General features: G+C 40.7%; 1 protein-coding gene across 1 annotated transcript in view; it reads left to right on the forward strand.

Moving 5' to 3' along the window:
* The first annotated feature begins 11286 nt into the window (after positions 1–11286).
* Positions 11287–16550, forward strand: part of LOC311246936 (mitochondrial inner membrane m-AAA protease component AFG3L1-like) — a 36871-nt gene continuing 31607 nt past the window's right edge. The window contains exons 1-4 of the mRNA XM_084337193.1: positions 11287–11460; positions 13016–13094; positions 13217–13282; positions 14195–14301. Coding sequence (XP_084193319.1) covers positions 11332–11460; positions 13016–13094; positions 13217–13282; positions 14195–14301 — 381 coding nt within the window. The 5' untranslated portion in view covers positions 11287–11331. The remainder of the gene's footprint in view (positions 11461–13015; positions 13095–13216; positions 13283–14194; positions 14302–16550) is intronic.

Below are 16550 nucleotides of genomic sequence, written 5' to 3' on the forward strand. Positions count from 1 at the left end.
TATGACATACCAGATTTGCAAATACAGTACTGTTTGTGATACAGAAAGAGTCAAGAAAAGGGAGTATCATTTGACGTAGAAACTGTACATTGGAGGAGGTTGGGTGGGGTTGTGTGGGGGGGGGGGGGGTTGGGTACATTGGGATATTGACAACCATACTGGTGGTTGGGGGGGGGGAGAAACACTGTATAAACAAGCAAAACTGTACATTGGGGGGGGGGGGCACACACTGTACGAACAAGCAAAATTGTACATTGGAATATTGACAAAACCATACTAGGTAAATTACTGTACATTGGAGGGGGTTGGGTTAGGACATTTACAGGGGCCAGTTTCGAATTGCAGTCTCCCGTAGGTGTCCCTTGAGAGTGGTTTTGAAAGTGGGTAGTGATTCACATTCTTTTACAAAGCACAGCACAGGCAGGTAGGCCAGACCGCAGGCATAGAACGAATACAGCAAGGTATGAGGTTGAGAAGTATGGCTGACTTGATGAGAGGTCAATTAAGGACACAGCAACTAGATATACACATCCACTGAATAGTAAGATTGTAGCCATTTGTTGAATCTTGGTATTTTAAAATATAGATTGAGTCATGAATTAAGCAAGGAAAAGCTCATGAAATGATTCTGGGTGCTACATACATTCACACTTAGTAATTTAGCTTTTAGTAAACATTTAGTAATCCCACACGATTTACAATTGTGTACAATAAAGCCAACAAAGGGATCCACTCCTGGCAGTCATAAGGGGTCTGTTTGTCTAACAGTGCCGAACTCCAGTGAATTAGACATCTTTTTTCTTTTCTTTTCTTTTTTGGGGGGGGGGGGTAACATTCCCTGTAAGGAGATAAAATGCGTTATGTCCCCTAGGCTTTTACAGTACACATTTAATGCATACTGAGATATGAAAACAATTACCCATCCATTTAAAGGAAAACTCCAACATTTTGGGAAATTAGCTTATTTGCCATCTACCCTGGAGTTAGACAAGAAGATACATACTTTTTTTCTTCTCTGTGCATGCAGTAGGAGTAGGAAGACACGCACCGTTAGCCTAGCTTAGCGTCAGTCACTGGAAGTAGGTTTCTCCATTAGCCTAGTTCCCAACGTCTTCCTACTACTACTGCATGCACAGAGAAGAAAAAGGTATGTATCTTCTTGTCTAACTCCAGGGTAGATGGCAAATAAGCTAATTTCCCAAAATGTTGGGGTTTTCCATAACATTTTGAGAACATTACAATTTTGTGTTATACAATGTGTAAATACTGTATCAAGGAGATTCTTATCTCCTACTGTATACCAAGGTCATCTTTGCATAGGCCTTTCTCGATACTGTTCTCACAATGTTTGCATTCCATTCATATTAAGTTTCAATTTCAGTTTGCTAAAGTTGTAACAAGCCCAACCTCCTTTGATTGACGGGCTGTTTGCTTGTTAGATTTGGGGGAAGATCATATATAGAACAATCTATTTCAAGCACAAAGGCATTCTTACACACCCCGAGTGCACTGTTTTTGTATTCTACGTCACCCCTGTGCTGGTGGCTGCTTGTGTGTCCTCGTGCAAATGGTGGCAGAGCATGATACACAAATTTGAAAAGGGGACCCCTTTTCTCTTATTGTGCTCTATAGCGCCAATTTGATCAACTAGTGGTACAGAAGTCAATAGACCACTGATTGATTGATTGACATTTTTATTAACAGATTGGAGAATGGGTACAATACAGTACAGCTCAATACACACAATTGTTAAGGGGATGCAGACCAGAGAAGACTTTCGTCTTGTTTACATCGGGGTCCCCCATTTTCAATTCATCATAAACTGCACTTCCACGTTACATTGAGCTACGGCTGTGTGGGTGCTGGAGACATGATCCAATAGACTTTTATATGCCTCATCATTTTTCAATTTAATAATTTCACTAAGCTGTATTTGTACAAGACATTTTTTTTATCCACTTTTCTCCTCCTGTTTTTCTGTGTTTTTCTCCCATCCCAATTTTAGTCGTTATGCCAATTCCCCCCTCCCCTTCCTGGTTGTTGCTCGCATGTGCCCCCCACTGGTCGGTCTAGGGAGCCCTGAAGTCTATCAGATGCTTCCTCTGAGACATAGGAGACAGCCAGCAGCATCTTTTCACCTGCCAGCGCGGACTCTCATTGGTGAGGTGTAACGTGTGGGAAGACTGAAGACTCTGGCAGGAGCACTCATTCAAGGGTACTACGACTATGCTTGCACCTCATGGTACCAAAGCACCTCAAAGGCGCTAAAAACAAAATTACAAACATCTCAAAACAAACTGGTCAGACTACTGCTTGACCTTACTCCTAGAACCCACCTCACCCCTGCCCACTTTGACAACCTAGGATGGCTTAGAGTAGACGACAGAGTACAGCAACTTGCAATGGGCCTGGTCTACAAGATACACTACACGACCAAGGTACCCATGTACATGTCAAAATACTTCCCAAAGGTCAGTGAATACCACGATCACAACACCAGAGGGAGCTCCACAAATCATGTTAAACCCAGATTCGGCTCAAACAAGGGACTAAACACGTTTCGCAATTATGCCACATCAATGTGGAACGCCCTACCCAAAGCTGTAAAGGAATGTGAATCACTACCCACTTTCAAAAACACTCTCAAAAAACACCTAAGGGAGACTGCAACTCGAAACTGGCCCCTGTAAATGTCCGAACACAACCCCCTCCAATGTACAGTAAATTACCAAGTATGGTCTTGTCAATATTCCAATGTACAGTTTTGTTTGTACAGTTGTACAGTGTCCCCCACCCACCCCTCCTACCCAACCTCCCCCCCCCCACTCCTACCCAACCCCCCCCCCCCCCCCCCCCCACCCACCCAACCACCTCCAATGTACAGTCCCCCCACCCCCACCCCCCCTCTACCCAATCCAATGTACAGTTTCTACGTCAAATGTATATACTCTTTTTTCTGGACTCTTTTTGTATCACAAACAGTACTGTATTTGCAAATCTGGTATGTCATAAATGTATAGATGTAGCAGTACTGTCTATCTGTATGTCATGTATGTCATATATGTTACGATGAATTGAAAATGGGGGACCCTGATGTAAACAAGACGAAAGTCTTTCTCTGGTCTGCATCCCCTTAACAATTGTATGTATTGAGCTGTACTGTACTGTACCCATTCTGCAATCTGTTAATAAAGTTTTCAATCAATCAATTCAATCAATCAATCAATCAATCAATCAATCAATTCAATTCAATTAATCAATCAGTCACACTACCCTCACCATCTCCCTCCCTCGCTGTGCAGGTGCCCTGACCGACCTGTAGGAGTCGCTGTTCACAACGACCAGAATACCACCTCACCGGCTTCCCTCCCGCTGACTCTGCCAATTGAGCCAGTATGACGGCCGGCAACGCTGACAGCCGGATTCGATACCAGTGTCTCTCGCGTTGGTGATGAGCGCTTAGTCCGTTGCGCCACCCAGCCACCTTGTACAAGACATTTTGTAGTTTTGGGATAATGTGTAAGATTATGATCATGATAATTCTGCTTTATTTTTCTGGGTGGAGTATGCCTTCATGCCGGGGTCCCAAGCAAAACCATTCAGCTGCCAGGGTTCTAACCCGCACCAAACCCTGGCAGCACATCACCCCCACCCTCATCCACCTCCACTGGCTCCCCATCAAATCCCGCATCACCTACAAAACCCTCCTGCTCACCTACAAATCCCTTCACGCTCTGGCACCTCAGTACCTCACTGACCTCCTCCACCCCTACACTCAGTCACGGTCCCTACGATCCACGGACACTGGTCAGCTCTCCATCCCCCGAACCAGACTGCGGACCTTCGGGGACAGAGCTTTCAGTGTGGCAGCTCCCACCCTCTGGAACTCCCTCCCCGCAGAACTCTGCACCGCCCCAACTCTGGACGCATTCAAAAAACTGCTCAAAACCCACCTCTTCAACTTGGCCTTTAACCCCTAATCTCTCACTTTATATATATGTATATGTTGTGTCTGTCCACTGTCTGTTACTTTGTTATTCCCCCCCCTATGTAAAGTGACCTTGGGTCCCTTGAAAGGCGCTATATAAAATTAAGTTATTATTATTATTATTATTATTATTATTATTATTATTATTATTATTATTATTATTATTATTATTATTATTATTATTTTATTATTATTATTATTATTATTATTATTATTATTATTATTATTATTATTATTATTATTATTATTATTATTATTATTATTATTATTATTATTATTATTATTATTATTATTATTATTAATTTAATTACATTGGGATTTGTGTATTATTTTTTTGAGAATGTACAATGACTCCAGTGGTCAAGTCCTGGCAGAAGGACGTCAGATTCAGATCCTCCTACATTTTCTAAAAGATTCATCCTCCTAAATGTATCACTTGCAGAGGTCTTATATATTTTGATAAGATTTAGGGGTGCCAAATTATTGAATGGCTTTTGGCACCTGGCAAAAAAAAACTCCTCTACAAAACATTTAACTTAAATATTTAAAATAACATTTAACTGCTGTTTTGTAACAGCTTTTCCTCAGGAGTTGTTTTCCATGTACCCATGTTTTATTCACACACACACACACACACACACACACACACACACACACACACACACACACACACACACACACACACACACACACACACACACACACACACACACACACACACACACACACACACACACACACACACACACACACACACACACACACACACACACACACACACACACACAATAAAGGAATATCTTATCCTATCTTATCAGTAATGGAAAAACAATGCCTAACTTCGCAAGTTGGAGTAATATCCTTTTGCCCATTCAGTTGATACATGGCTAGAGGTTATTTGTAGAATGTGTAAGGAGTGCTTCACAATAGAGAGAGACTGGCAGAGAGAGAGAGTTGGGAATGTTATTTTAAAAATGTAATTAGCCTACCGATTACCCACTGATTACCTGCTTATCAGTAATGTAATCTAGTGAAAATCTGAAACTAGTAGACTACAATTAGAATACTGTCAAAATCATCATCTACAACCAACTACTATTTCACATTATCTTTCTTATCGGTATCAAAGTCAAAATGTTTGTATCGTGACAACACTACAACATACAAAAGCAGCTGGACAACCGATATCCTTTGCGTCTAGTAGGCATGGGCCAATGTGTGATTTTGGTGGTATGTGCTATTGCACACATGTTTGTCCCTTAGTATGCACATGCACACACAGTCACACACGCACGCTGCACGCATAGTATAATATGCATGTAATAAATAGTTTGTTAATAAACTCTGTGTTTCTTGAACATTTTTCACTGTGCTCCGAAATTTCTTTGTGTGCTCCTAAATTTCTTTGTGTGCTCCTACATTTTCTCATTTAGGAGCACATGTGCTCCTTGGGGGAAAAGTTAGCGTAGAGCCCTGACATGCTACACTACTTCTGCTCAACTGCTGCTTTCATGTCCTTTAACGTAAGACCTGCTACACTAGTCTATAGTTCCTACGGAACCTTCCTGGATCTTTTAAGTTAACTTTTAACTTGAAATATTTTTACATTCATTAGTCGGACTCGGTGCATCGCCTATCATTAGCCTAGTTTAGCTTGGCTTAGCCGCTTAGCCCCATAAGTAACCTGGGATTAAATCGTGGATATCCCCTCGCCACAGATAACCACTCCTACCAAGTATCATGAAGAGGTACCCTGTCGCCCCCCCTGCCCTCTACAGACGGGTGTCCCCCAGGCCTTGGTCCTCGGACCCCTCCTCTTCTCTCTCTACACCAAATCTCTGCCTTCTCATATCACTTATATGCCGATGACACTCAACTCTTCCTCCCTCAGATATCTCCTCTCTCAGCGGATCTCAGCCTGCCTGTCCGACATTTCCGACCTGGATGATGACCAATCACCTCAAACTGAGCCTAAGCAAAACGGAACTACTTCACCTGCCGGCCAAATCCTCTCCACTGATCAACCTTACGATCACTGTGGCTTCATCCCTGACCACCTGAACCTAGGTGTAGTCCTTACCAATTCTTGTATGAAAGTTGCTATACAAATACGGGTTGTTATTATTATTATTAGCTGCAGTTATTTAGCCACAAACCAAATGGGGTCAAACTCCTGTTTGTACAAGTTGACTGAAGCTCATTGAAATCTACTTTGTGTGCACTGTGGAGTAAGTTTCAGTGAGCCTCATTTAGCTTGTACAGACAGCAGCTTGACTCCATTGACTCTATCCAGAGCTAGTATGATGAATAGCATGGACTGTGCTGAGGATTCTACCCATCGACAATATCATTAGTAAGTAGGAAATAGGGCTAGGGTTCCAGAAATCTGAACTATCCCTTTAACTTAACCCTAACCATAGCCTTAACCTAACCCTAATCATAAATCCTAACCCTAAAATAACGATTTTACCTTGTAGGGTCCAATTGCCCCACAAGTCCACGACAAACAATAAATTAATTAAATAAATCTTATTTCATCACTTATTCCACAATGGTAGGAAAAAAGAACACACACACACCCACATGATTCAGTATTATGCAGATTCGAGAAGGCTACCCAAAAAGTACAATTATAATTGTAGATATAAACTAAACTCTGCAGAGCTCCAGATGCTTACCAACCATTCAAAGCTCACAACAGGGCTATACGTTTCATTGACGTGTATAATGTAATACATTAATAAAAATAAGAATCTGTTATTATTTCATTTTTATTTATAATGATATTTTGAGCTGGCATGAAAATGCCAATAAAATGGCCATTTGCATGCCATTGTAATTTGTGGAGGGTTAAATTGCTGCAGCTAATATTATTGACTTGATTTAACAGCTGGATTTGTCTACTTATGTCAATATTATTTTCACATTGCAACTACCCGTTGCAGTGTATTGGAGGGTTTCTACTTATCACCTGTGAAAAACAGCGCATCACAGCTTTTACCCTCCCAGTCCATCATTTGTTAAAGACATACTCAAGAGAGCCTTGCACCTGTTATTTCTGGTTTTGGAAGACACTTGGTCATGCTCATAGTCTTCTTCTGGAAGGCGCTTTGTTTACGGTCCCAGATAAGCGTGAAGCCACATCTTGCTGTATGTAAATTTTCTGGACTACCTCAGACCTCCAGACTCTTATCATTTAAGTTATTATATCGCTGGTTGTCTATTGGTACATACAGGGCTCAAGACATGTAGATCTTCAGAGGGGAATTGCTTAATTCAAGGTTAAAGTGATATGTTGTGATATATAACCTTCCATGCATTGAGTATATATTTAGTATAGTAGCCTGCTATATCAGATCTTAGGTTGTATACTGATGGGCAGCCAATATTATAATAAACTTGATTAATTAGACTAGGGCTATCAAAAAAATTTATCCTAACTCTGACCTTTGACCCCTCTTGTTGGACTCAAAACTGTCAGCTGAGACAATGAGGGCTAAGCACAAACCCCAAGTATCTTTGGTCTGCAGGCTGATCTAAACTCTTGCCAAGCAAATTAAAGGACTCATGCTCAAACATCACATAGCCTATCAATTATAAAATGCATATTAATTCAACCTGGGTGAGCACAAAACCTGGCCCTAATATGAATTGTCAGGTGCCAACAAATAAAAGTTATTATCTAGTAGAGAACAATGGTAATGTTTTTGCCAAGTAGAATATTGCAGTGTGATACCCGAGTAACAGTTATTACAAGAAGACCTATTATTACACTGTAAGGTATTTTCATCCAAATTGTGAAATAATCCTCACTTAGAAATTGTCACATAATCCAGTCGGGCCTTCACCTAATTTGACTTGTATATATAATCTGACTATATTCAATATCCAAATTGTCATAGTTATCATAATCAATAATGAAAGGTAGAACATCTTTCAATGGTTTTATTCCAAGAAGTGAATCAGCATAAATTACAGACAGGTATACAATATGTTGAAATGTGGTCATTTCAACGGGCAGACATTCTAGATTCTGCAAGGAGCAGGAAGTAACAAGTGACTTATATCTCGTCCATTAGCCAATGGAAATGCATTTACAGAAAATAGAATCAGAGAAACAAGACTAATACAAGACCAAACATGGTTATAGATTTAGAATAGCAGACATAAGAGAGGGTATTATAATTTCTGCTGAGTTCAACAGACTCTCGTCTCCTGACAACAGGTGGCTGTTGTGAGTCCACAGGAATTTATGGCATTCCTGCATATAGGCACACATAGTGTCATATTCAATTCACATAGAATCAGTTTTACTGTACACAGATAACATTGTAGGCACTGTCATTTACAATAGATAGAATTAGATAGAATTATAGATAGATAGAATTATAGATAGATAGATAGATAGATAGATAGATAGATATATAGATAGATAGATAGATAGATAGATAGATAGATAGATAGATAGATAGATAGATAGATAGATAGATAGATAGATAGATAGATAGATAGATAGATAGATAGATAGATAGATAGATAGATAGATAGATAGATAGATAGATAGATAGATAGATAGATAGATAGATAGATAGATAGATAGATAGATAGATAGATAGATAGATAGATAGATAGATAGATAGATAGATAGATAGATAGATAGATAGATAGATAGATAGATAGATAGATAGATAGATAGATAGATAGATAGATAGATAGATAGACTAGCACTCACTGGGAAGAACAGTAGACATATCGCTATTCTCCCAGTTTTCAGTAAACTGATGGAGAGAATAGTCCACTCACAAATACAGGATTACTTTGACTGTAACGGCTTGAACACAAGTTTTCAACATGCTTACAAACCTAACCATTCAACTTGTTCCGTCCCTTACAGTAACGACAGATGACTGGCTCAAGGAAATTGATAACTCAAAGATGACTGGTGCAGTATTACTTGATGTTAGTGCTGCATTCGATGTCATAAACCACGATCTGCTCATCGGTAAACTAAAATGCTATGGGTTTTGTCCAACAGCCATCATATTTATGAAGAGTTATCTCACAAGTAGGACACAAAGGGTTTATTACACTGGCAGCTGGTCTCACTCTAAGGTCTTAGACTGGGTCCCTAGGACCACTACTATACGCCATCTTCACAAACGACTTACCATCAGTTCTGTGTAAAGCAACTGTACAAATGTATGCCGATAATTCCACATTGTATTATGCTGCAAAAACTGTCAGTGAACTGGACAATGTTTTATCAGCTGAGTTAAATATGGTGTTTGATTGGATAAAACGGAATAAGTTGGTACTAAACATATCGAAAAAACCAAATCAATTATCTTGGGTTTGAGTCATAAACTGTCATCTATACCAAAAACTTGTCTGAGGAACCCATAGAACAGGTAAATAAAGTTAAATTACTGGGCATAATAATTGATAGCCGCAGCTGTCATGGGCAGAACACATTGATACCATAGTGAAGAAGATGTGGAGTGGTATCTCCATGGTGAGGAAATGTCTTTCTTATGTCCCTACATACATTGTGGGACAGGTGGCGAAATCTTAAATTTGATGTCACCTGGATTATTGTGCACCAGTATGGTCCTCTGCATCCAAAGGTCAACTAAAGACATTGCAAACAACTGCCCAGAACAGAGCTGCAAGGTTAGTCTTACGTTGTTCCATGAGAACAATCATATGCACCGTCAACTCTCATGGTTAACCGTAGAGAATAGGCTGGTTTTCAACACGGTTAAATTTTTCAGGAACACTGTCTTTTCGTCTCAACCTGTTTTCTTTTTTGTATCCACTTTTTCTCCCATTTTCTATATTTTCTCCCATCCCAATTTCGTATCATCCAATTCAACCCTCCCCTGTCACGGACGCTGTTTCTTGCCTCCCACAAGCCGGCTGCAATGTGGACTAAGTCATACATAGCACAAGTCCCCTCCGGTACCTGAGGTAACAGCAGTCGCATATTTTCACCTGCGCAGCTCGATCTCTCAGTGGCGAGGAGTAACGCGTGGGAGGCTCACGCTGCCCCCGACACTTCCCGATTCTACTGCGCAGGCGCACCAACCGACCTGTAGGAGTCGCTGTCCACAACGCCCGATCCCCACCCATCAGTTTCCCACCCCCTAATACGGCCAATGTGTATTAGTACGGACGACCAGCTAAACTGAAAGCAATGTGGAGCACTGGGATCGTCTCCGCATTCGTGACGAGCGCCTTGCCCACTACGCCACGTAGCCGCCCTCCTCAACCTGTTTTCTTATACAAACAAATTGTCAGATGCAGTCAGGTTCATTCTTATTTTACTAGGTCAGCCGACAGATTATGTTACCACGTCCAAAATCAAATGCTTTAATTAAAGAGGACGGTTGTTTATCGTGCCATCAATCATTGGAATAACTGCCCACTGAACATAAGTAAATTGAATAGCAAAGTGTCTTTCAAGTACCACCTAAGAATAAATATGTGAGCAAATACTGTTCACGTTTGGGAGTGGAAATACCTACAGGAATGTAATAATGAAATATTTACTCATGAATGTAATAACCTTTTCTGAAAATATTCATGTCTACACATGAATGTATTAACCTTTTCTGAAAATATTCTGATATAAAGATGTCTACAATGTTTTACTGTTTTTAGATGATGATTGTTACAGTAATTAAGTGAATTGTGATTGTTATGTATCTCATGTATTGTTATGTTTTGTGTTTTGTGTTGTCTTTCTGTGTGGACCCCAGGAAGACTAGCTCGCCACTTAGGTGGCAGCTAATGGGGATCATTTTAAACAATAAACAATAGATAGATAGATAGATAGATAGATAGATAGATAGATAGATAGATAGATAGATAGATAGATAGATAGATAGATAGATAGATAGATAGATAGATAGATAGATAGATAGATAGATAGATAGATAGATAGATAGATAGATAGATAGATAGATAGATAGATAGATAGATAGATAGAGAGATAGATAGATAGATAGATAGATAGATAGATAGATAGATAGATAGATAGATAGATAGATAGATAGATAGATAGATAGATAGATAGATAGATAGATTATAGATATGGTAGATTATAGATACTGTAGATACTTTCATGGATAGTCTTATATTAGCATAACACCTGCAATATTCTAACAACACCTCTATAATCTATTATGGACATCTCGCTTTGCTTTCCACAGCAGTAAGTCTCACGAGACGTTCGAGTGTTGGGGGGGGGGGGGGGGGGGGCTCGCAGCTGCTAAATGTTGCTACTGTACATGTGAGCCTCCAGCTACGGCGTGGGAGACCGAACCTGCTGCAGCCGCCGCAACATGGCTGGCACGATCGGGCTCTTCTTGGTCCGAGTCGGACCCTTGCGGTACCGAGTCCGGTCCTGGGGCAGAGACTGCAGCTCCACACTCCCCGCATCCTTTCGCCACAGTTTTGCACAGTTTGCACCGGTAGGTTTTGGCTTTGTTCTGTTCCGTGCCCTTTAGTCTAGAGACTGTTTACATAAACTTGCCAGTGCCCTTCTTCTAACCTTTCATTAATGTAAACGATATAATTTACCTCCAGACGAATGTCATAATATTGCAATAGGAGTGGCAGTTGATGCTGGTTGTTTTGCATTGATTCATGATTTATAGGCTACTGATAAAAAGTGTGGTTGTAAAAGAACATTGTGTTCTGTGCATGCAGCAGACGCAAAGCTGGGAAAGCTGCTTATGAAATGCAACATGCAGCCTACATAGACTAGAGTCCTTCTGCACATTTTTCTCTGAAATTGTCCGGTTGCAGTATAGTTTTTGGGTTATTATACATGCATAGATGACTAAACACCTTCCATGTTGAAGTGGGCGTGTCTCCGGGTCGCCACTTTTCAGTCTAGATTATTATGTAACACGTCTCTTTGTTTATGTGGTCATTATGTTTGTTGGACATTGAACACAACAATTGGACACTTCATCTGTTTATATCCTTTAGAAAACATACTGCACATTTAGGATAGCATTTAAACCCAGTAGATTCGATTAGACTAGAACTTTATTGCCCACGAACACAAGCAATGAATTTGCATTGGTTAATCAATAAACTGTGGTTTTCGGGTACTGCCGAGTTTGTACAATATTTTATTTACTCTTCTTGGGTGTTGGGTGTTGGGTGTGGGGTAGCCAGGCAGGAAAGGAAATAATTCATACAAAACATGGTGTGTGCTATATCCACCTGAAAAATGGCATGTTCAATACAAGGGACAAAAGGAGCTGATTGATTGATTGATTGAAAATGTTATTAACAGATTGCAGAATGGGTACAATACAGTACGGCTCAATACACACAATTGTTAAGGGGATGCAGACCAGAGAAATACTTTCGTCTTGTTTACATCAGGGTCCCTCATTTTCAATTCATCATAACATATATGACATACAGATAGACAGTACTGTTACATCTAGACATTTATGACGTACCAGATCTACAAATATACAGTACTGTTTAGTACTGGGTAGGTGGGGCGGGTGGGGGACACTGTACATTGGAGGGGGGTGGGTTTGGACATTTACAGGGGCCAGTTTCGAATTGCAGTCTGCCGTAGGTGCTCTTTGAGAGTGGTTTTGAAGGTGGGTAGCTGGTAGCTGGAAAATAAATCATTAGATTTAGACGTTTCTTTGCAAAGAATTTAATGAATTTGAATGTTCCACAAATTAAATTGTATAAAATTGTTGAGAAGATACATCATTAACCTACCATCTCTATTTGTGAAAATACAGAGAGGTTTCTTCACTGACTTCCACGGCAAAATGAGACATCTGTGTATTTTCACATAATAGTGATGGATGGTAGGGTCATGATATATATCTTCTGTAAATCGTCAGGCATTTAGACATTTCTAGAACCAAAGTGGTTTGAATCTACGGCCGACCAACATTGCTATTGTCGATCTTTAATTATTATACTTTTAGCCTATATTTATGTTCAGAGAGCTATGCTAATCCATTCATCTTCCTTCTGTTTCAGAATTTTGGACTATTACATAAACAGCCAAAATGCAGTTTAACACTGGCTCGTCTACTAAGCTCCAGCAAACCACCAAGGGGTAATGTACTGCACCAAGCTACTGTACTGCATGTTGTAACAGGATGAGTGTTGACATAATCATTTAACTATGGGATTTGCGTGTAATATCGTTGTCCCATCCCGGTGCTGATGGTCTTTTAGGGTTTGACAAGTTCTTCCCAAAAAGTGAAGAGACCGGTGTCAACAAATCAGAGGAAGACAAGACAGGTATGTATCATCTTTTTGTATCACAAACAGTACTGTATTTGCAAATCTGGTATGTCATGAATGTATAGATGTAGCAGTACTGTCTATCTGTATGTCATGTATGTCATATATGTCCTGATGAATTGAAAATGGGGGACCCTGATGTAAACAAGACGAAAGTCTTTCTCTGGTCTGCATCCCCTTAACAATTGTGTGTATTGAGCCATACTGTATTGTACCCATTCTGCAATCTGTTAGTAAAGTTTTCAATCAATCAATCAATCAATCAATCAATCAATCAATCAATCAATCAATCAATCATCATCATCAGCCTCTTTAAAACCATCTGATGAAACGCAGAGAATCCATTAAAGGGGAATATCACCCATCTTAAGAATTCACATAAAGTATGTTCTTCCTGCGCCCCAGGACAGTTCAGGCAGTGGTTGTGAACACACACCACTCTCTCCTAAAGCTACAGATCAGAGAGAGAACCCTCCAATTGGTGATGTCACTGGGATGCATAATCTGAGGCTGCTCCATAGACAATGAATAGGCTATAAATTGTTTGTGTGAGCTCTTACACCCAAATTAGGTTTATATTCTAGCATTGCTTGAAGGTCTGAAACACAATTACATTGGTTGTAATAGCTCACACAAACATGTTTTTGCCTCATGAAGTCAGAGCCCCATTCATTGTCTATCTATGGAGTAGCGGATTTAATATCCCAATCTGGAGGGTTCAGAGAGCGTTCTCTCTCTGATTTCTAGCTTTAGGAGAGAGTGGTGTGTGTTCACAAATACTGACTGAACTGTCCTGGGACACAGGAAGAACATTATGTGAATTACTCAAATGGATGGTATTCCCCCCTTTTCTTTTTTCTTTTTATTAATTGGCTATGATTGAATTTGCACATATTGTTTTCTGTTTAGATGAAAACACCAAAGAGCCTGAGGGAAGAGGAGAAGGAGGGTCAAATGAAGAGGATGACAGAGGAGGGAGAGGAGGGAAAAAGGAGGACTGGTGGACCCGTTTTCAGGTGCTTTTTAGACTTCATTCATAAATATACAATTCTACAACTAGTTTGTGTAAAATTGTGTTATTTTTGTTACTACCCTACTGATGAAATCCTTGGCTTCCAAATGTCACAAAAAAAAAAAATCAAGGAATATTTTAAACGTTCATCAAAAAGCTAATGTTTTATTCCAATAAGTACAATGAAAAAGTATCTGGCCCATTGACCTTTTGAATATTTTGGTGTACCACAAAGTTATTATACCTGCACCCGAAGCACACAGGGGTATTGTTTTTGTAATCACTGACATATATCTGTGTTTCGTGTGTTCCGTGTGTGAGTGTGTTTGTGCCGGTCCATAACTGTGATAATTCAGCCAATAACTATGATCAGTGGCGGTCTTAAGCATCTGGGGGCCCATATCAAGAGCTAATGTGGAGTCAGGCTGCTCTCCAGGCCTGACATATAATATAATAATAATAATGAGCTGTCCACGGTGCTGAAAGTGCGGGAAGCGCAAGAGACATTTTTTAAGCTGTTTCAATTATTGCTCGTAAGTCGGGGCCCTTTGGGAGGGCAGGGCCTGTTTCAATTGGCAACAGGTGAGTGAAACATAGCTGAGTTGATCACTGATTGTGATCATTCACTCAATAACTGTTCATTAAAACTTGGTGTATAGATTGACAGTCAGACAAGGACCTGCACAAGTGAATTGTTGATTGAAGGTATCGATTGAGACCAAAGTTTTAGCCATTGGTGTGTTTTCAGCGCTAAAGGGTCCAAATAACCCCCTGTCGAGTATTTTACGGTTGCGACCAGTGTGGTCATCTAACTTCATGGAGGCCAGGTTTCCTAACTGAAATTAGCTGATCAAATCTGATAACCTTCCTTAAAATTTGAACCCTTTCCCGTTATCTGAGGGAAACATATTGTTTGAAAATAGTTTCAGTAAAGTATAAAATCTCACCTTTAGTGTGGCTTGTCCAAGTGTAATGCATCACCGCTGATGATTCCACAGAAGATGCATTAGACTTGGACTAGCCACACAAAGGTGAGATCGGCCCATTTTGGTTGGGAAACTTTGCTCACATGATGTGACTGTAAAATACTCGACAGAGGGATGTGGGACTATCACCCACACAGTGGTTGGTGCTAGTTTGTGCTTTTTGTAATTCCGTTCCATATAAAAGTAAAAAAAAAAATTCATTGCGGCTGGGTGGCGCAGCGAACATTACGCTCGTCACCAACGCAAGAGACACCGGGTTCGAATCCGGCTGTCGGCGTTGCCTCCGGCTTTGGCCGGCCGTCATACTGGCTCAATTGGCAGAGTCAGCGGGTGGAAGTCGATGGGTGGTAATCTGGACGTTGTGGACAGCGACTCCTACGGGTCGGTTGGGGGACGCCTGCACAGCAGAGACAGGAAATGGCGGGGGGTAGTGTGAGCCTCCCACTCGTTACACCTCGCCAATGAGAGTCCGCGCTGGCAGGTGAAAAGATGTGACAGGCTGCCTCCTCGTGTACCGGAGGGGACACGTGATGCAAGGCTTCTATCCTCCCTACAACTGACCAGTGGGGGGCATATGCGAGCAACGTTCAAGACAGGGGAGGGGAGAATTGGAAACACAAAATTGGGATGGGAGAAAAATAGAAAATAAGGAGAAAAAGTGGATTAAAACAAAAAAAATAAAAAAAATCATTATTTAGCATTAGTGTCACATAGTAGTTTTATAGATTAAACTATTCAGTATTCCTGGCATTACAGCTTTATTCCCACAAGAAGCTGGAGAGCAGTGTGTTAAACCCCGGGGCCGACGTTTCCACCCTATGTTTCCATTTGCTCCAGTGCTGTGTTGACGACCAGTTCCACAAGAGGATGTGACGGAGATGCAATCTCATTAGTGTTTATTTATAAAACCATCACCTTTTATGTAAGAGGAGAAAAGGCTTCCTTTAATCAACCCGTTAAAAGGGTGCTGAGAACTGGCGTGATAAGCAGATTCACAGCAGCCAGACCACAGGCCTGTTTTCCAACAGGATGTTGACAGAGGCCTTTCTATGATCAGCAGGTCAAGACTCTCTCTCTCTCTCTCTCTCTCTCTCTCTCTCTCTCTCTCTCTCTCTCTTTCTCTCTCTCTCTCTCTCTCTCTCTCTCTCTCTCTCTCTCTCTCTCTCTCTCTCTCTCTCTCTCTCTCTCTCTCTCTCTCTCTCTCTTTCTTTCTCAGCTCAGACTCAGCTTCTTCCCCCAGGCCATCAGGACACTGAACACTGATCTC

The sequence above is a fragment of the Notolepis coatsorum genome, assembly GCF_963971535.1.
Source record: "Notolepis coatsorum genome assembly, chromosome: 20".
Classification (NCBI taxonomy): domain Eukaryota; kingdom Metazoa; phylum Chordata; class Actinopteri; order Aulopiformes; family Paralepididae; genus Notolepis; species Notolepis coatsorum.